Source organism: Oreochromis aureus, linkage group 11 (assembly GCF_013358895.1).
Source record: "Oreochromis aureus strain Israel breed Guangdong linkage group 11, ZZ_aureus, whole genome shotgun sequence".
NCBI classification, from domain to species: Eukaryota; Metazoa; Chordata; class Actinopteri; order Cichliformes; family Cichlidae; genus Oreochromis; species Oreochromis aureus.
The window spans coordinates 16,648,849-16,670,855 of record NC_052952.1 but is presented as its reverse complement, the minus strand read 5'-3'; the positions used below and the strand labels follow the sequence as shown (position 1 = coordinate 16,670,855).

The window sequence follows — 22,007 nt, the reverse complement described above, 5'->3', positions numbered from 1 at the left end:
GAAGATAGACCTTCTGAGTATCACTACAAAGATTACCAACAGTGGTCCTCATACCACAGTTTGATATCAGCAAACACCGAGAGCATACATTGATATGACACCACAGCCATGCTATCATTGCAAACACTGATAACAGCATAAATCGAATTAAATCAGGACTTGATGAGACCTTTCGAGTATCACTAGAAATATTATAATCAGTCATCTCCATACCACAGTTTGCTATCAGTAAACACCGACGGCATTTACTGACAGCATACCACAGCCATGTTTTCAGTGTGTAAACAGATAGTTTAGCATATATTAGCACAGGTATCAATAAAGGACTACTGCTGATTCATGTTAAAGCAGCTCATGAGTGAATGAACATGGTACAATAAAAGTACTTTCAGAAGTACATTTTTCTAAACACCTACATTTACTTAAATTTACTTGAGTAGGGTTAGGGGTTGGCACTTCAGCATGCAGTCAAGTTCTATACACTTGCTAATGACCTACTAATTGTATTCAGGTCTGTTGCAACAAGGACACATGGAAAAGTCTCAGAACACCGGCCCTCGAGGACTGCAGTTTGAGACTCCTGTTATCGCTAAGATTTCTCATTTTCTCCACTCCAGTGTGGTTATCAGGTTCTTTTGTAGCGCTAGTGTCTTCTCATATTATCCCAGTGCATACATTTGCAATCCCCTGTGCTGTTCCTGTGCATCCATTGGTCTTGCCTGTTGCCTACTAGCTGGCTTCCCTTCTCCGGATATTCTCTTTCAAAGACTTATTCAACACATCTATCTGTCCACCCTTCAGTTGCTCACTTTTCTTACAGAGACTAACTCAGTGGCTCCCTCCAGTGTTTCCTTGCTACCACCCTCAAGTAAGTAGGCTCTCAGTCTCCTGCAAACACATTCCAGTAAGTGACAGTGATCTCCCTGTGTCGCTGGACAAAATCCTCTCATTGCAGCTATGTCCTGTGTAACCACTGTTTCTGGAAATAAACACCTTAAACTATAGAAAGTCTGTTTCTGGGTTTTGCTCCAGAAACAGACTGGAGCAAAACCCTACTTATTAGCTCCAGCTAATTATTGCATTCACTGTGGCGTTCGCTGCCCCAGCTAGTGATGGGTTAGCCAAAGCTGGCTCGCAACCTAAATTTTAGCTCTCAAAGCAAAAAAAATGTCTGGGAGATTGGTCATATCTTGACAAAGTCAATAGTTGGGACACTTGTAATTTAAGCTACCACTGTATCACAATTCACTGATCACATTAACTTGGTGGACAAACACATTGAGTTCACCTGGGAGGATATGAAAAATGCCAGGCTAGCCTTCTTCTAGCTTTCTTTGAGATTTCCATCAGCAATGGAGAATGTGTACTGTAAACCAATGAAGGTATTTAAGGTTTTAGCTCTCATCATCCAGTAAACTACAAGCTGGGTGTTATCAGGATGCTACAACACAGACTGAAAACCATCTCCACAGATACAGCGACTGGGGAAGCAGAAAACCATCATATGCGGTTATCCCACCTGGACTTTTGTCAAAGCTGGAAAGGCACCTAAAGAAAGCTCCAGGTGATCCAGGAGACAAGAAGGATAACTGCTGCCTTAGCCAAAACTCTTAGTGATCCTGTATGTGTCAGGAGTATCGGAAGAGCTGAGATGCATTTTCTCTAAAGACCTGTTCTCTGTGCCTTTCAATCCCCAAAACATAAATTGGTCCACCCCAAGGATCTGGTCCCCTGACACAAACAGAGTAATGTAGTGTGTGCTGTTAAGTGCCAGGAGGATTGTCATGATTTATACACACCAAACAGCTTCTGGATAAGTGGATGGCACAACACAGAAGCTCTTACTTGTCAGGCCAGGACTCCACAGTCTATTTACACCTTCAGGGCACCTTAATGGTCATTGATCAATGGACATGCCAATTTGCCTATTAATGATCAAAGAACTGATCCCTAGTTTCAGTCATTATGCAAATGTACCGTTTATAAGGTTGGGGAAACCTGTAGCCAGCTGAGACTGAAGTCACTTGGATGTAGGGATGGGTACCGGTTTCCGGTGCCATCTGACATAAACGGTAGTAACCAGACCGAAAAGCAGCGCACATTTCGGTGCTTTATTTAGGTGCTTTTTTTTTTTCTTGAGATGTCATACACTTTGGATTCTAGCCAATCATTTTACCTTTACAAGGATAGTAGGCGGGCCCAGGTACGTACGTTCTTTTCGAGCAGAGCTACAGATTAAAAACACCCAAGGCGAAGCGGTCAAAAGTCTGGCTGTACATCACAGCAAAAGATGCAAACTCAGCAGCCTGCAACAAGTGCTTTAAGCCCCACACCCCCGGTACCGCGAGCAAAAAGGAGGAGATCACGTCTAATTGGTTATAACACGGGGTGAGAAATATAAGTCCAGACATGTGTGGTATCCACAGAAACCTCTGAATCTCAGCTAAAATGTCATATAAACCATTTCTACAACCACCAAACTCAACGAAAATAAGCCATGATTAAACGAGCAGTTATGTAAATGCGCACAAGTCCGCTAAACAAACAAGGCGAACCAGAAATTCTCCAGACTTCATGTAACCGGCTAAAGACAGGCTGATTATCTTCCAGAGCTATCACCAATTCCAAACACCAAGTTTCACCACACTCTGACCAAAATTCACTGAATGAGCCGCAAAAGAAGACCACAAAAACACACAACGGCGCAAATGCGCTAAGACAGAAATTGGCTTCCCGTCCAGATTTCCTCCGTTATTTTCGCCGGTAGCCGGTAGCCATGTGATTATCAGCAGTTACCACGCCTACCTAGCGGCATCAGAGTCGTTTTCCGTCAACAACCTCCATTTTAGACCCACCTATAGACACGTGACTGGACAGACGTCACATGCAGTAAATTTGGGCCCACGTGGGTTTTGGCATTACAATGTCTGATTGGTTGACGTAACGTGAACGTGGCATCGTTACTGTGACTCTATTGGCTCAAACAATTAAAAAGAGGTGTCAATCATGCAAATTGACCAAAAGAAACGGCCAGAGGCCAATGAAGCCCTCCATGGCAGAAAAGGCCCATTACCATGTAAATGTATGGTTAATTCTTCAAAAACGCATTTTAAAAAAAAAAGCATTTTTAGGCATGTTAATAAAATTAATTAATGACTGCTCTTAAATACCTAAAAATATCAATTGGCATAGTGTCCAATTGTGTGCAAGAATTGGACATTTTTGTACAACGTCTGGATATTCATGTATTGACAGCGCTGTAATTTTTCACTGTTTCACTTTAAAAACATAAATCTTTGCACAGATGATGTTTATATGTTGTTACGGTTCTTATCATTTTGCAGAAAAAAAAGAGACTGCTAAAAATAAAAACATGAGAGGTTTTTGGACGAAGTTTGTGTTCTCCATTCTTTAAGCACCGGTTTGAGCACCGTTTAAGCACCGGCACCGTTTCAAAAGTACCGATTTGGCACCAGTATCAGATAAAACCTAAACGATACCCATCCCTACTTGGATGAGTGATGAAATGTTTCTCCAACTGAAAACGCTGCATTCAGATGAACAGAATCAACTTTTCATCAAAGTAAATACAAATTTTTATAAACATTATAAGTGTTTATAAACTACCATGATTATCAATTTTTTAGAAAAGTTTTAACAAAACTCAAGTAATGCCATCACTCAGAATATAAAGCATGAGCAGGTTTTATCACGAGCATTCTGCAGAGGGTCTGTATACAGGTAACACCGATCAACCAATAATGAAGTAACTACAGTCTAAACAGTTTAAGGTTTGTGTTTCAAGTAGTTAGTTTTCCATTACTCACGACTCTGTTAAGACTACAGACAATCTTTAAATACATCAGATTTTTATAGTAATCTCACTTCCTCCACACAAGTTGACACTAACAGACTTATAGTGAGACAAACAATTGTCTCTGTCTTGTGCTGTAGTGGCATCACAGGGCCTGTTTTCAGTAACCCTTCCCTCTTCACAATTGAGTATCTTCTTTTCAATCTCCTGTGCTGATCAAAATCTCCACATTAAAATTAGTTATTACTGTTCATCTTAAAATATGACAGATCACATTTTGATTCTCTTTAAAAGCTTTAAATAGCTCTACAATTAGAATTAAAATCCATCTTTAACTTTAGAGTGTCTTTGTTTCCCAACATTTTCCATAATTTTCCCCTTAATTATATTCATTAATGAAATGGAGTATGAATGTGCGTGAATGCTAGACAGAAAGCGCTTAGAAGAAGGTGCTTGCGCGAATGGGTGTGAATGGGTGTGCAAGTCATGTTGTATGAAGTACTTTGATCCAGGAGAGTAAATTAAGAGAGTAAATTAAATTAAAATTTTACTGAATACTGAAGGTCTTTATCGTTCAAGCAATGAATTCAGTCTCAAGACAAATGAAGATTTATTCTTCAGAAATAGGCTTACAGTATTGATACATCTGTTTAGAAAACAGGAAGTGGTGGGCTTACATTGCTACATGCTCAGTTAACATTTCTGGCATAAATCATCTATCACATGATAGCGCATCCTTTCAAGCATAAATACAAAGAGAAAGGATCATACTAGTTAATAAAAAAGGGTAGAAGCTATCTGTTGAAGAAAAAGCTATTCATCTCTTCATTTTTTATAGCATTTTATATTACATTTTTGTGTTTTTTAAAACATTTTTCTAACATGTTTTCCTGAAGCTGATATGCAAATGGAAAGAAGAATGTAACCATTTGAATTTGGTCCCCTTCTTGATTTCATTTCATTGCCTGAAAAAAAGAAAATACAGGTTTGAAGTATATTTGTACGATTTTAAATTCAAGCAAAGGAACAAGATACAGAAACAGACGGGAACAGGACTATTCTGTTTCTGTCCTTTGATCCAGTCGGAGCCTTCAAAGATGTGAGGAAAAACAAAGCATGAGACACAAGGAACTTTCAAAAAGTGAAAAACAACTAAGAAGAAAATGTAGAGAAGAAGATGTAGAGTGTCTCTAACTCTACATCAGTTTCTAAGACTTTGTAAAATGAGGGGGAAGTGAAATCAACCACTGCGAAGAGGACTCCTGCAAACCTAATTCGACTCTTTTCATCAGACTCTTTTACTTGTATTTAATTTTTATAATTTTAAAAAATATGATAAAATCAGGACTGTAAACAATGTCTGTGAAGGTTCTCAGTCATCCAGGTCATCGTAGTCTAAGGAGCTTGGAAAGAAAAGCGTCTGGACTTCTTTAAGTTTCTTGAAGATGTTTCACCTCTCATCCGAGAAGCTTCTTCAGTTCTAGGGTCAAATGGTGGAGAGTCCCAGATTTAAACCCCGTGGGAGTGTCCCCCCTACCTAATCACATGAGCCAATGTGTGAAAACGGGTGTGGGTCACAATCAGCCAGGGTTTCGGGACATCTGACCTCAGGAAATCACATGATGGGTGGAGCTAGGTTTCACAATGACTTTTTGAGAGTTTTGAGATCCCTTCCCAGACGCTTTAACGCCCACTCACACTCTGGGCCATCTGACCTCAGGAAATCACATGTAGGGTGGATCTAGGTTTCACAGTGAGCTCACCCGAAACCCTGCCTGATTGTGACCCGCACACATTTTCACGCCTTGGCTCATGTGATTAGGTAGAGGATCATCAGGGGGTCCTTTTGTCCGTCTTCGAGGGGAAACTCCCACGGGGTTTAAATCTGGGACTCTCCACCATTTGACCCTAGAACTGAAGCGGTGAGAGGTGAAACGTCTTCAAGCAACTTAAAGAAGTCCAGACGCTTTTCTTTCCAAGCTCCTTAGACAACTGTAAATAATGCTGAAAAGAGCTTTAACTTCAAGAGAAATGAAATTCAGGATTAATAACATAAGTAATTAAGCAATAACATGATAAATGTGTCTTAAAGAAGCATTCATTTTTCATATCTCACCTTCAGCGTCTTCCCCTGATGAAACCACAGAAAAACAAGAACAGAAAATAAGATATAATTTTAAATTTAATATCAAAACCACCAACAAAAATACATCTGCCCTGTTGCTTAAAATGACTGTGAGACCATTGAGGCATTTGTGCACGGAAAGTTAGCAGTGAAGTAAGTGGAGAATCAAAAACTTAAAATCCCTTTGGCCTTTAATCAGAATGGCTTAGAATGATTTAATTTAATTAGAAATTGTTAAGAGTTCAGAATTGGTGGAGAGTACAAAGGCAAGACAGTCCAGAAGATTTGGGGTAAAGCGATCTTTTATTGAAGTATTCGCGCGGGAAGACAGTCACTGCACATGTCAGCAAGGGTCTTCACCAAAATTATACTTCAGACTGCTTTTATAGCATCAGGGTATTATGACGCCCCTTCTAGCGTTTACAAGCACATAATTTGCATGTACAGAACATTCATGTATTTTAAGCATAAAGTGCAACATAGAGGTTCCTCTTTTTGGCATCTTCTTCCAAAAAAGGCAATGGGCTCAGGCCTCTGCAGTCTCCAGGGGCTGGTCCTCTTCACTCGTCACCTGTTGTCAAGAAAGCTCCAGTGCAACATGTTTGCTCAGTACATTCAGGCCTATGCTTAAATCTAGTTCTAGGTTATATGTGATATATGTGTTTTGTAAGCATGTGTGCAATATTTCTTAAGCTCCCGGCTTCTTAACCAATGTGTCACCCAGACAGTCACGCTGAATGAAGCTTGAGACCTTTAATTACCTGGGAAAGCTTCAACTCTTTATGAGCACAGGACTGCAATGTGTGTATAAAGACATAATAATACTGAAAGTGGTTATGCTGCACCTGTAATAAGGATTAATATGGTGTCAGCGTGTTAAATGATTGCTATGGTGTTCGTGTATTAACTGTCCCCTGGCCAGCTTAAAGCTATACGAGATAAAATTAATGCTGATTAATATGCTATCTAATGTATTGTAGCAATAAAGCAATTTCCTCTTTTCCACAATCCTCCTTTTGACCTCTTGACCACAAGAGGTCACAACACCGTGTGCTGTGTCACTCCTCGGCCCACTCAGTCGTTTCCATCTCCATCAATGGCATCATAGACACCGGGGTAACTGCCCCGGGATCCACTGCCCTCGTAATTACCTTTTCCAACAATCCTCTGACACAAGGAATGAGACAGCATCCACAGGTGACCAAAATCCCTAAAAAAGCAGATATAGAAAGCATTGCAGACATCACTAACCCTTTCCACTGCCCGAACATGGACGTCAGCCAACCCTCAAAGGGATTTTCAATCCCTGAGTCTTCATGCATGGTCCTGGACAAAGTTTTAAGGCCCTCCAGAGCTCGAGTAACTGAGCCATCTGGGGCAGTATTGTTTGGGATGAAGGTACAGCACATGTCACCAAACATAGCACAGACTCCGCCCCTTTCCGCGAGGACCATGTCGAGAGCTAGTCTGTTTTGGACCCCCATTAATGAGGTCGGACCCAACTGTTCTACTACTCCCACAAAGGCATCCCTGGTTAGGTTTGAGAGTCTCAGCACATTATAATGAACATAGTTTATCCTGTCCACATTCTTGTTTGGGGTCACTGGAAAAAGAGCAGAGACTATTGGTAAGTTTTCAAAACCGGCTGCTATTGGATCTACCAGTTTATACTCGTTCGGGACCCCCCTGGGCACTCCTATGCAGTCAATCCATGTGGGTGAATCCATTCTGGGATCGTATACATGTGTTCCCTGAGTGCTTCTTTTACTCAATATGTGTCTCTTACGTCTGGCTGCCAATGTGCGTGTGTTTCTTTCGGGCATGACTTTCACTTTGTTGCCGATTAATGTCAGTGGAGCTCCCAACCTTACCATTGCACACGTCCCGACACTTCCCAGAGGAACACGGACCAGGAGGGTTCTCTCCCCACAATAATAATATAGCCCACTTCTTGCCCAATTGCCTATTAATGTATTTGAATGGTTTTTCATATTGGTGGTTCTCCCTGTGAGTGTCACAGAGCACCAACTAGGGTCGATATCTCCCAGCGTGTATCTCACTTTGTCTGTAGAGAACTTAAAGCACGTGTAGTTGTCCTTTCTGGGTCTGAATGGTCCTACCTGTGTCTGCTTGTCAATTGGTGGGAAGAGGCTGGCCAGGATTGAACAGTTGCCTGTACTCACTGCTTCTCTCGTAAGTCGCAGCATACAATCGTACCCCCATTTGTCCCCTGGATACAGTGGGGCGGGCTCTGTAAACAAACGCGGCCTAGCCGAAGCACAAGCAACACAGTTAGATACTTGTTGTTCTTTAGCATTTTGGGCCACCCAGTCCAGCCAGAGGTTACTGTCACTGAAACCGGTGGCACGCTCGATTAAATCCTGCGGCTTCAGCCTAGTGTAATCGACCGTCAGCACTCGTCTACCTTTTGGTTCATGTTCCTCTGGTGTAGCGGTTGGCGACCCGTCCCCTCCTTTTCCTGTAATGTTCGTAACAAAATTTGTGACATTGTTAGACCTGGGATTCACTAAGTTTATCCTCAGTATTCCTATAGGATCTGTACCCGAGACGTCTGCCCCGATTACCAGGTAGAACACATTTCCTGGGCTCTGTGACCTGGGCAGGGTGTTCCAGGGACCCAGAGAGAGTGTGATAGGGTTCTGTGCAGTAGAAAAATCCCTCTGAATTGCTATTCCCTTCAATCCCTCAGGCACCTGTGGTTGCCACCCTACTCCGGTCCAACTTACCACGTTCCCCCAACCAGGGGCGCACCACTGTGCCGCTGTGTATGACGCCAGCACAGGGCGGATTCCCCGGCTGGAGTGAGGATTCCCTCCCCTTGTACAAATGTTAGGGTGGCTGCAAACCCACACGTCATATCCCCTCCAGCTGCTGTTTGCTCCTTCACAGTTAATCACTTCACATAGATCAAACGTGTATGAACTTGCGGACCCTTTAACATAGTCCAGTTCCATGCCATTATATGCGCTGAGACAATCATCCCCTTTACCTGACACCTCACGCTTGGGTCTTTTCAGCGGCCACATTTCGGTGTTCGGTTTTTCTGTCAGTGTTGGGCTGGGTTGACCTCCGTGCTCAGGCGGGCTGCGCCGGGCTGTCTGCCAAAAATACAGAAAAAGACAAATGCCCAAAACTAATACTATCTTATATAGAAGCCATGTTATTGTGAGAAGCATTTTTACCAATTTCCTCTCCTCACGCTTCTTGCTACGTGCCTGTAAGTCAAATGTGTGCATGGTGTCATGTGAAATGTGTGCTGCTGACATAAAAATTCTTTTCTTTTTTTCTTTTTTTTTTTTTTTTTAACTTGTTACCACTCCTTTGCGTTGGCGTGGGGATCTCCTCCTTTGCTGTTCTTCTTGCTTCGGCCTCCCAGGTAGACTGCTGTTCGGCCCGTTGCACGGGTGAGAGGATTTATTTTGCCTCTGGCTGTCGTCAGCACCCGTGTTCGGTGGAGCTGGGTCGTTGTCTACCAAGCTCTCGTCCGCTGCAGCACACTGCGTCCAGTGGAACCAGGTGTCGCCTTTCCCGTTCAGTCGGACCGCTGTGTTCGTCCTGGCGGTTACCTCGTACGGACCTGTCCAGCGAGGCTCTTTCCACTTCCGTTTGATGACTTTCAGCCACACTGCTTTTGCGTCTGGGACCTCCCCTCCTGCTGTGGGTCTTCCAGAGGTAACCTGTTTTGTGAAACTGGACACAAGAGCTTTCAACTCATTAAAATATTCAGCATGAGACCGGTTACTTTTTCTGGGCTGCTCCACCAGGACCACCGTCCAGGGCGCCGGAAACTGCCGTCCTGTCAGCAGCTCGTAAGGCGTGAAACCTGTGGATTGGTTAACAGAGCATCTTATGGTCATCAAAGCAATGGGCAGGGCTGCCAGCCAATTCAACCCTGTCTGTGCACATATCTTAGCCAGTTTGTTCTTCAAATTTAGGTTCATTCTTTCTACTTTCCCTTGCGATTGAGGGTGATACACTGTCCCGAATTTATGCTGAACCCCCAACATTCTCTCCACCTCTGCTAAATCCTGATTTCTGAAATGGGTACCATTATCTGATCTAATTCTTTTAGGAAACCCATGTCTTGGGATGTAGTGGTTAATCAAACATTTAATCACACTCTTTGCATCCTCTCTTTTGGTCGCCCATGCCTCTGGCCAACCAGTCAGAGCATCCACACATACCAACAAATACCTGACCCCTCCTGGACCTGGATCTACCATGTCGGTGAAATCAATCACAATTTCTTCTCCTGGTCTCTCTGGCAGGAGAAACTTGCCTATTTCTGGCTTCACCGCTGGCTTTGGATTGTGTGCCCATAAATTAGACAGGTTCGGGCTCTCTCTTTTATCATGTTTCTCAGATCCGGGTGCCACCAGTGGCACAAGTTTCTCCCATCTGTGTCACTCCCACGTGGCCAAGTCCATGCGCCTCGCTTACTTTCTTTTCAGCCAGCTTAGCTGTCAGAACCCGATCGCCCGTGGGGTCCTCGCCACAGACCTCTTTCTTTTCGGCTCCTCGGCTCTCCCACACCTCCTTTTCCTCCTGGGTGGCTTCTTCTTGAGCCTGTCTGGCTTCCTCTAAGACATCAATGTTTGGTTCCTCGCCTGCAGTGACCTCCACCATTTGCCTTCGTCCTCTGTAGCCTCTCGGCTTCTTTTTGCGGCTTCATCTGCTTTCTGGTTCCCTTTGGCCACCATTGTGTTTTCTTGAGAGTGTCCTTTGCATTTTATGATACTTACCTCGCCTGGGTCCTTCAGAGCTTCTTCCAGTTCTTCCATTTCCCTCTTATGGCATATTGGGGCATTAGTTGCTGTTCTGAAACCTGCTCTCTTCCATTGAGCAAGTTCCACGTGAGCTGCTCCAAACGCATAAGCTGAATCCGTGTAAATGTTCACCTTCATGTCCTTGGCCAGTCTGAGGGCTCGAGTCAGAGCTATTACTTCAGCTCTCTGTGCTGACTGTTGGCCCTCGATTCTTCCTGCTTCTTTCACTTCATAGTGTTGTCCTCTTCTGCAAACCACAGCGTAGCCTGCTTTCAGTCCTTCTTCATCACGGTGACAGCAGCCATCTGTAAACCAGTCTTCAGCTCCGGGGATGGGCTCCGCTTTCAGATCTTCTCTAACTTTCTCTTCAGCTTCAGCTCTTTTGGCGCAGTCGTGTGGTTCCCCTGACCCCATTAAGTCCGCCATGTTTATTCCCTCATGTGTAAATGTCAGATTTGGAGCATCTAGGACTTTGCTTAACCTCTGTTGTGTCAGTGGTGTCATGGTGAAGGCTTGTGAGTTCACGTATGCTACTACACTATGTGTGTGAGCACTTTAAGTGGATGTTCTCTCACTACATGTGCTGTTTTCTGGATGATTTTGCTACCCCAGCTGCGTGTTGTGTGCATGTGGGATGCCTGGCCTCTGTTGGGTTTAATCTTATGCTAACATACATAAGCACATCTCTGCCTCCTCCTTTTTTCTGAAACAACACCCCATTCACCACCCCACTTGTTTCAGAAACATCAAGGTAAAATGGTTCGTCATAGTTGGGCGTGGCCAGGTCTGTGGCCCTTGACAGATCTTGTTTCAATGAAATGAACGCTGTTTCTGTGGCTGGCGTCCAGGGCAATTCAGCCTTAAGGTTTCGAACGCCCACCTTTTTTATCAGGTCCCTTAAAGGGGCCGTTTTGCCTGCATAGTTAGGAATGAACTGTCTGCTGTAACCTGTCAGCCCCAGAAAGGAAAGGAGCTCTTTTACAGTTCGTGGTTTTGGGTGTGTCAGAATCTGGTCTCTGTGTGTGTTCATCAAACCCACTGACCTGTGTGCAATGACTCGGCCCAGAAATGTTACTTCCGGTCGGACCAACTGAAGTTTCTCTTTACTTACTTTGAACCCACATTCTGCCAATCGGTTCAGAACCACGAGCGAGGCTGCTGTACAGGCCGATGCCGACGGGGCTGCAATGAGAAGGTCATCAACATACTGAATTAATGTACAACCTTCAGGCAGGTGGCATGGCGACAATGCATCTTTCAGCACCTGATTGAAAATGCCTGGGGACAGTGCAAAGCCTTGTGGCAGGCGTGTGTATCTGTATTTCTGGCCTCTGTATGTGAATGAAAAAATGTCCCTCAGTGACTCATGTAAAGGGAGACAAAAGAAGGCATTAGCAAGATCAATGCATGTAAACCACTTTTGGTCCCATGAGATGGCGGTTAAAGCCGTGTATGGGTTTGGCACAGGCACAGTGTCAGTGCGCAGTATGGCGTTAATGGCCCTCAGGTCATGTGCCATCCTGTATTTCCCTGTCCCTTGCTTCTCCACCGGCAAGATAGGTGTGTTCCAAAATGACTGTGAAGGTTCAAGCACACCTACTGTCAACAGCCCTTCAATGGTTTCTGCAATTCCCTCTTCCGCTTCTGGTTTGTGTCTGTACTGTGGTCTGTTAATTGGTGCCTCCGACTTTAGCTGAAACAGGACGGGTGAACAATTAGCCAGGCCAACATCCGTGGGCCCTGTTGACCACAAACTGTCAGGGAGCTGTGAAAGCGCTGCAACTGCGTCAGGGTGGTCTGTTTTTTCCCTGCCGTGTGTTCTTGAAATTTCTTTGTGTTCTACAACCACCGCATCGTTAGACAGACAGGTGATGCGATAGGTTTTGCACTTGGGTGCATACCAAACGTTTGGAATTTGAGTACTTTGCCACCAGCCGTTTTCCAGGGCCCGCTTGACCATCGGTCCCATTTCTCTAGCCTGATGACCTATGTGGACCGCCAATGTGACATGGGGAGCTGAATCGGAACCCATCTCGTACCAAGGCAGTTGTTCTTCCGTTAATTTCACCGCAGCTGCTACTCCTTCCGGCCCAACATAAATGTTGTGGCAACGCACATTCCAGATTTGACCTTCGAGGTCAGATTCAAATTGATCTCGGTACGTGTCATCGTCGTCCCTATCATAAAACAGAGTGACGTGGTAAGGGTCACGCGGCGGGGTGTAGACGGCCAGGCTCATTATCCAGGGTCTCCACAGCTCATATTGTCTGAGAATGCCGTCTTCCACCAGCCTTCCCCAGTAAATATCAGCAGTAGCTTGTTCAGAGTCTTGGATCAGATATTGAGTCTTGGAATGTGTCCCCAGGCACGGGAACTGTCTGCCTCCCGGAAGAGTAACTGTGAGTCCATCTGTAGAACACATTATGGTAGCTCCCAGTTTCACGAGCAGATCCCTGCCCATGAGGTTTACAGGTACTTGTGGTGACACTACATATCTGTGCTTCAAAGTCTGTTTCCCCAGCTTGGTCAGTGCTGGATCAGTTAGTGGCAGAGTCATGGGAACCCCAGAGAAACCAACCACGCTCACAGTGTGGTCTGAGAGTGTTGCACTGTTTGGTGTGGATCTAAGCGTTGAGTAGGTCGCTCCAGTGTCCACCAGGAAGGTCAGTGGTGTTCCTTCCACAGTCATAGACAGCATGGGATCTGCCAGTCCCACACCGTCCGGTTTCTCAGGGCCCCGTCAATATTGCTCTCCCTCCCAGCCCCAGTCTGCCACTGGATACTGGGCAACAGGCGCTGCGCCTGGGTTGGGAGCTTGGTGTCCGCCTCTGTATGCACCTCTTCCTCTGGGAGCTCCACGTGCCTGGGTTTGGTAGCCTCGCTGCCAAGCCCGCTGTCCCCTCCCGGCGTGACCACCACGCCCTCTGTATGGTCCAGCCGCCCCCCAATTTCCCGCGGGTTGTCTCTGCCTTGGTGCATTGACGGGCCAACGGTCATCAGGATACAGGTTGGGGTCCAGATCTGGCCACTCAGGCACGGGATCAGGCTGTGGCTTTGCCACCATCATTTTCTTTGTGGCTTCTTTGGCTTCTTTCTTTTTATCCTCCACTTTAATTCTTGCCTCTGCCAGCTGATATTTTAAGAGCGCCGCCTGCGCTTCCTCTAGCTCCTTCTTCTGTTTGTTCACCTCATCCCGCTCCAGCGTCAGCCGGTGTGTTAAATGCCGCTCCCACTGGGTGGAGTCCGCGACGGCAAAGTCTGGATTCTTCTCTAAATCAGTTCTCACCTGCTTAGGCAGCCCTGCCAGCACCGCAGCTCTAAACCAAGCTCGTGATTCTCCTTCTTGGCCAGGATGTATCCCTGTCTCTGACATCCACTGCTCTTTTGCTCTCGCTAGAAGCTCTAGGGGGGTGTGTTGTGGATCCCAAAGTATTTTAGGAATGGCTCCAGTATTTGGGGTCGGGTACTTCTCACGCACTGCGTTCGCTAGGGCATTTCGCACTTGGCGGTATGGCATGTTGTTGGCGTAGCTGGTTGTTCCTGCCATTTCTTCCACGTCCGCCAGTCCACATGCAATCATCGCCCTCCCCGCTAGGGCGCGGAAGTCACCAATGGCGATCTCCTCTCCTTCCGTCAGCGCATCCAGCTTCCTCAGCCATCTTGCCCCTCCTTCTGTGACAGGTGGCAGTTGTCTGGCCAGTGCTTCCAGGTCCCTTATCTTGTACGCCCGATAGATCGGTTCATGTTTGGGGCCCACTATCAGCGGCATATTCCACTCTTCTCTGTCGACTGCATCCTCAACGTCCGCTTCCCTGCTCTTGCTGGTCTTCCCCCCGGTCATTGGGGCGTCAAACACTGATTTGCGTTCCACTCTGGCGTCGGACTTCAGTTTTGTAGTTTGATGTCTGTGCACCGTTCTACTACGCAAGTTCAAGTTTTTGTCCGGGTCACAGCTGTGTTTTCCTTTAATTTCCTCCTCTTCGTCATCCATGTCCTCCTCCGATGAAGTCTTGCACTCTTTCATGTCATCCTCCACAATTGTCTTCGGGGGCTTATGCCCCTTGGATGAAGTCTTCAAGTGCTTTAGTTCCTCTTCCATAAGTTCCTTCAGGGCTTTCTGCTTTACAACGGTCAGCGTCTCTACTACTGCCAGTAGAGCGTCTCGGTCCTCGTGCATTTGCCCATAAACCTGCCCATCCCACCTATTCTGCTTCTTAGTAATCTGCTTGCTTTCTTGGTGGTGTGTCTGTCCTTCTGGGTTCTGCAGCTTGGCCAATTCTGACCTCCTTTCTTCCTCATCTTGCGAGGGCACCTCTTCCGTCAGGACATCAGGTGAGGCTTCGGTGTGAGGCACCCCCGGCCCTGCTGCTTCTCCTAGTGAGTCTCGCGTCGTCCAGGCCCGGCTACACGATGCCAAACCGGGACCTGTGGCGCAGGCCGTCTGCGTCCCTGCATTCTCCCTGTTCTGGGGTCCCACCACCGTCATTTCTCCATGTTGGGTTGTCCTGGTCATGTCTGGGTACTCGACATTTACGAGTCCTCCTATCACAATGCCCGTCTGTCCATCAGGGCCCTGCACCTGTCCTCCGTCTAAGGACATCACTGGCATCACATAAGGGGGAGGAGTCCCCGGTCCACCCAGCTGTGGCGGGGCGCTGGGAAGTTGTGGGATCCACGGGTATATTGCTGGTGTGTGAGGGTTATTTACTTCTTCTCCCTTCAACGTGAGTTTTGCCATTTTGTCCTCCAGCTTTTCATTGTCTTCCTGTAATTTCTGCAGTAATTTCATCATACTCACCGTGTCCTCTTCCTTTGCTGGCTCAGGCTGTTCCACTTTGTCTTTCATCCAGGACGACACTGCATTGCACATCATCATCCACTTGCAGCAGTTGCCATGCATTGCCTTCAAAGCAGTCATTTCCTTTTTTGTTTTCCGATTGGCTGAGCGGCCTCCTGATTCATCCTGTAAGTTTTGTAGTTTCTTCTCGCATCTCTCTCCCTCTGTTCTAAGCACAACCTCCAGAGCTGTCCTTTCGTCTGTCCCTTTGTGTTGTAATTCAAAAATTTTGCTTACCTCTACTTCCATGGCTCTGCACTCCTTTTCGGCTGCTTTAGACGTACCTGTACAGGCCATCCTTATGGCCTTTTTCAGCTCCTGTACCTGATCCTTCAATGCTTTGTAACGTCTCTGTCCATTGGCCGAGCTGTCCGCCATTTTGTGATTTCCTGCAAGACAGCACGTACCTCTTCAAAATGGCTGCTGTCGGCTCCTCCCTGTCAGTCACCCTCCGGCACTTCCCTTTTCCGCCTCAGAGCTGGTCTCCCCGCTCTAACAGTCACTTCCCTTTTTCTTAATTCTGCTTGGTGACACAGAGAACAGTGAACTCAGGCCTCACCACACAATATTATCTGCCCCGTCAACCCCTGAGCAACAACCCAGATCCCGTCAACAACCTAAACCTAGAAATAATAATCCCCACCAATACCTTACAAACTTTTATTTTAGTTTCATGCCTGTAATTACATGTTTAACAATATGTACAAAACCTTAACATCCCTCAAGGGACCCTGGTGTGCCTGTCAGGAAACAGAACTGCTGCCTGTCACACTGTAGTGAGCAAACAGGAACCACACCCTAGCCCTCCAGGGACCAAGCATGTCACCACTGTCTAACAGTCAAACTGAACTGTATAAAGCAATAAAACCAACATGCATAAAGTAACCCCAAATGCATAGCTATTGGAACACAACATGAACATTCCTAAATGTCTTCTCCACTCCCCTCATCCGGAGAGGCCCATTGTACCGTGTCGACCTCCTCACACAGGTCTACCATTGTACTAAATAATGCAAAGGTCGTGGTCAACCACCATGCTATTTGTGATTCTGTAATAGTGGTGGCGAATTCAATTTCAATCGGGTCATCTGGTGCGTCTGCCCGTTCTCCACGAAACACACGACTGGCTCTGAACTGGCCCTCTCCCAGGGGAGTAATTTGTATTCTGCAGTGCCCAAAAGTCAGCATGTCACTGCGTTAATGTGTGCGCTTTATGCAGTAAGATTGTATCAGTTGAAACACAAGATCAAATTTATATATGCACACCACAGCTATGTGGCACACCAAAGGCAAATACAATAAAGTACAAAACAGGAAATGGGAAATGTAGCACAAATGTATAAGAGAAAATGTTTATCAGTTTACAGGTCTGCGGCCTCCTCACTATTTTCTTCCACAATCTCACGTAGTGTGGTTACCAAGCGCAAACACTCATGTAATAACAGGGGGAATTCTGTTTCAGTCAAGTTCACAATTATAGTGTAGTCACGCTCAGTGAGCCCTACTTCACAGCAAACACGCACCTCTGTTTCCACCCACCATGTTTGACCGTCCGTTACTGGAGTCAACACAAGACTGAAAGTAAAGCCGGTGACATCCCTGCGCCCTTCCCCCAAAACTGTATAGTGTCTTTCAGCCATCTAATCTACAAATGGTTGCACCTGAGTGTATGTGCAAGACAATATTGTCCCGATCAAAATCAAGCCGAACAGCAATGCAATCTATCGGGTCCACTGAAAGTCAATATCAAAGCCCCGAAAGGCAGAAGCACAAAAGGCGGGAAAATCCCGTTCGGCGTCAGCGGGAGTGGGACCTCTGTCGGGATGACAGTATAAATCCAGCACCCGAAATATAATAAGACTACGAGCGGTAAAGTCTAATAACAGTTGTGGTGAACGCCTTACTACCGCAGTTACTGTGAAGCCATACTCAATGTTAGAAAACTCAGCGTTACAGCGACAAGTGGCGTTAACGCCTCCTGTCCTGGTACACTCAACCACACAAGAGCCGTTGTCGAACATACGAGCAAAATGAGACAGCCACTTATCCTCTCCACTCGAACAGAATATCAAAATCCCTGAAAGCAATTCCACAAAAGGCCGAAAAGTCCTGTTCGGCGTCCGTGGGGTTTAAATTTCTATGCTGTCTACAGTATAATGTCAAGGCCGAAAGATAACAAGACTACTACATGCAAAATCAACCCAAGTTTCCTCTGATGACCCTGTTACGGCAGTTACTGAAAAGCCATATGGAATCCCGAAACCACAACGCGACATCGACAGGTTACGACATAAAACTCCCCTGCCCGTGTGTATTGAAGTAAACAATATCCCGAATCCGACATGTGTATGTACAGAAGCTTTTACACAATATTAAAAGAGTGTCAGTACAGACAATCAAAAACGCAAGTCATATGAATTTCAGCAAGTATTACAGCATTCAGGGATGTGTAAAGCAAAACACACATCATAGATCATTCATCATTTGTAACAAAGTGCAAATCAAAGGGAATCTTCCCTGATAACCCCAACACACGTCTTGCTTAACCCAGGCTCTGCAGTCAGTCATTAGTCACTCATTAGTAAACAGGAAATGTCAGTCTAAATCAGTCACAGGCACCTCATTTACATAGACACAGACACACTCTGAAACTGAACTTCCTTATTTCGTCTCAGTCAGAACCATACACAGCCTATACAGAGTATCAAATTATATCCGAACGACGTCTCACAAAGAAAAATATATATACAAGGCCTGAAAGCGAACAACCTACCAAATTTAGAAAGAATTTACCATAACAGTCCGACCGACAAACTCCCTGAGTTTTTTGTAATCAATTGTAACCAGTCTCGGCCCCGGGCCGTGGTCAAATACCTAAAACCCTACACAATTTAAAAGCATCAATCAACTCAACCCGAAAAGTCCTGTTACGCGGACACTCCACCTCCCAGGCTTCTCCTAAGTGTTAAGTTAAAAGTTAAACGCCCGAAACCCGGTTTCTACTGACCAAAAAAGTGCAAACCACCGCCCCGGACGGCAAACTGACCCAGTCAGTAGCTATTTTGGACCGTCCTCAGTTGTCCACGATTGCCAATCGAACTATCCCGTCTAACGGAAGATCCTGGTCGTCACCAGGAAATTGGGAGCGTCACCTCCGAACAATGCACTTGTTAGACTCCCAGAGTCCCGTTCTCTACAATTTAATTATTTTGCAGACACCTCGAAAATCACAAACCCACCATATCGGTGTCCAAGCCCGGCTTTATATTCAATTGAGACTTCAATGTCACAAACTTCACCAATTACCTATTATTCTAAATTCTCTATATCACTATAAACGCATTAACTTGTCTTAATTCACTTTTCCTTTACAGTTATTTCTTCTTCACAACCATTTGTAACTTCTCTTAATCCTTTTACTCTTATATTCAGTACTGCTCCATATGCATATGCTACCCAGAATGTCAACTTCTTAAATGATCATAACACAAACATTCACCAGTAATCTAATGAGTAGACAGTAATTTAAACATCCAATTCGGCACACTTCGGAATAATTCAACAGGTAGTGCCTACCTTTTGCGATGGGCTGCCCGTTTGTCCACTCAGATTGACCACCGGATCCTGTCTATGAGACCCCCCTTGGACGTCTACAATGCCAACACCGTCTCTCCCTACCAACCTCGGCCAATGCACCAATTGTTAAGAGTTCAGAATTGGTGGAGAGTACAAAGGCAAGACAGTCCAGAAGATTTGGGGTAAAGCGATCTTTTATTGAAGTATTCGCGCGGGAAGACAGTCACTGCACATGTCAGCAAGGGTCTTCACCAAAATTATACTTCAGACTGCTTTTATAGCATCAGGGTATTATGACGCCCCTTCTAGCGTTTACAAGCACATAATTTGCATGTACAGAACATTCATGTATTTTAAGCATAAAGTGCAACATAGAGGTTCCTCTTTTTGGCATCTTCTTCCAAAAAAGGCAATGGGCTCAGGCCTCTGCAGTCTCCAGGGGCTGGTCCTCTTCACTCGTCACCTGTTGTCAAGAAAGCTCCAGTGCAACATGTTTGCTCAGTACATTCAGGCCTATGCTTAAATCTAGTTCTAGGTTATATGTGATATATGTGTTTTGTAAGCATGTGTGCAATATTTCTTAAGCTCCCGGCTTCTTAACCAATGTGTCACCCAGACAGTCACGCTGAATGAAGCTTGAGACCTTTAATTACCTGGGAAAGCTTCAACTCTTTATGAGCACAGGACTGCAATGTGTGTATAAAGACATAATAATACTGAAAGTGGTTATGCTGCACCTGTAATAAGGATTAATATGGTGTCAGCGTGTTAAATGATTGCTATGGTGTTCGTGTATTAACTGTCCCCTGGCCAGCTTAAAGCTATACGAGATAAAATTAATGCTGATTAATATGCTATCTAATGTATTGTAGCAATAAAGCAATTTCCTCTTTTCCACAAAATGTAATCTTGAAGACGTGTGGATGTACAATTCCAAAGATTTTGCCATTAAAAAAAACATGCATGCGTACTTAATGCTCCAAACTTTAAAAACAAAAGAAAAGAAACATTTTTTTTCTCACCTGCGAGATAATCTGGAAAGCCTGTTCCACATGATGTGATAAATAAAAACAATCATTATATTGTTATCATATATGATGACAGGCTCAGAAACCAACTGCATCTGATCCAAAATATTTTTCTACTTACGTTCCTTCTTGATTTTGAAGCTCTGCAATACGGTTCCTTAAACAGAACAAAAAAACATATATTAAAGAGCGTACTGTAGAACTGATGAGAGGAAAAATGTCTCATGCTTGTAAACAGAAAGCTTGATTCTCTATAAAATGACTCACGTGTATTTTTTGCCATTAAAATGCAGGGGATGCCAAAGAGCAGAGCTGTACCAATCCCCACTACAGCAGGAATGATGATGTGATTATAGTTCTCAATACCTGGAAAGAGACAGAGTTGGTATTTGTTTGGTTTTTTTTTTTTTTGTTACTTCTTTAGAATACAGACAACATTCATCTAAACATACTTTTAATAGTGATATTAACATTTTCTTAATCATGCAAAGTTAAGGGTTAAAAAATATATTGGAAGTAAACTACTGAAAGGATCTCACGTTTTACATGGAGTGTGAAAGTATAAGATGATTTCAGGCCTCCATTAAATTCAGCAGTGCAGGTTATCTCTCTGTTGTCATCCTCCTCAGGAATAAATGTCAGGATGGACTGTGTCTCCCAGTTTCCTTGTTTAATATCTTTATAATGCACAATGACCTTTGTACTATCCAGATTCCATGTGAGTTTAGGAACATGAGTGGGGCAGGTGTGGATGACTGAACAGGTGACAGTGTAGGGCTCTCCTTGAGTGGCTGTCTTTGGTTGGATCAATATAGGCTTTGGAGGCTCAGCTGAAAATGAAAAAGGCAGACATAAAGTAAGAGGCAAAGTGATTTAACAGAAAACTGGTATAGATGTTTGAAGTCATGGAAAGTTGGTGACATACTAAGCATGTTCAACTCAACGCAGTCCTCAACAAAGGAGAACTTGTACTTGGTGGGTTCATTGTTTTCTGTTCGCACTAGTTCAACCCGAAAACAGAAAGGACCGTTGTCATGATCTTTAACTCCAGTTATTTCTAAGGTGCAGTTGTTCTGGCCCAGACGTCCCACCAGCTGTGTTCGGTCCTTAAAGCTGTCCGTAATCAGTGTATAATCCTCATGATAGATGTTGCTTTTTTTGTCATCTTTTTCATGCCAGATTCCTCTGAGTCTGGAGGAGGGCAGGTTTCCTCCAGCATGGGAGAATGAACATGGTACCACAACACAGGATGTAACGAGAGCATCAATGCTTTTTACAACAGTGGCCTTCCATTCATCACTGGACACGGAGCTACAGATGGCTGAAAGAGAATTAATGGAATGGCACTGAAATAATGACTTCTCTGCCATTTCTTATAAAGGTATGCATTATTTGTAAAGCAGCTGTAAACCAAGAGGTGACTCATTATGTTACCTGCAAAAAGCAGACAAGTTATCATAAACTTTGTTTCGTTGTCCATGTTTCTTGAGGGTCTTGTAAAACACTGCAGCATTTTTACATGAAAAAAATACAAATAAATAAATAAATGCATCAAAATCACTTCAATACATGGAAATTACAACACAGTTTTAGAAGTTAGACAACTTAAAAAATATATTCATATGAAATAAAGGCAAAATTATTATTCCCATACATACTGCTATATACTCTGTTGGTATTTTGTCAGTGCCTCTGTCATTTATATTTTATTTATTTATTTTATAATTTTTTTATTTATTCTATTTTACCATTTGTCTCTGAAAGCAGCAAATCTCTCACTTCCCAGGTTCCCTGTATTTCTACTTTTAATGTCTTTGCATTGATACTGCAAGGAAGTATC

The 22,007-nt window shown here is 44.6% G+C and overlaps 2 protein-coding genes across 8 annotated transcripts in view; both read right to left on the bottom strand.

The window, feature by feature from the left end:
* The window catches only part of LOC116330676 (myelin-associated glycoprotein-like), a 44,611-nt gene that overhangs the window by 766 nt on the left and 21,838 nt on the right, over positions 1–22,007 (bottom strand). The window contains exons 7-10 of one of the 7 annotated variants that reach the window (XM_039619415.1): positions 20,289–20,324; positions 20,162–20,182; positions 5,931–5,945; positions 4,408–4,779 (exon numbers count right to left, since the gene is read on the bottom strand). In XM_039619415.1, coding sequence (XP_039475349.1) covers positions 5,933–5,945; positions 20,162–20,182; positions 20,289–20,324 — 70 coding nt within the window. In that variant the 3' untranslated portion in view covers positions 4,408–4,779; positions 5,931–5,932. Of the gene's footprint in view, positions 1–4,407; positions 4,780–5,930; positions 5,946–19,315; positions 19,603–20,161; positions 20,195–20,288; positions 20,325–22,007 lie in introns of those variants that run through there. The other 6 variants (XM_039619413.1, XM_039619414.1, XM_039619416.1 and 3 more) reach the window with 6 other exon arrangements.
* The window catches only part of LOC120442609 (sialic acid-binding Ig-like lectin 12), a 119,456-nt gene that overhangs the window by 89,316 nt on the left and 8,133 nt on the right, over positions 1–22,007 (bottom strand). The gene's annotated exons all lie outside the window — the stretch shown is intronic.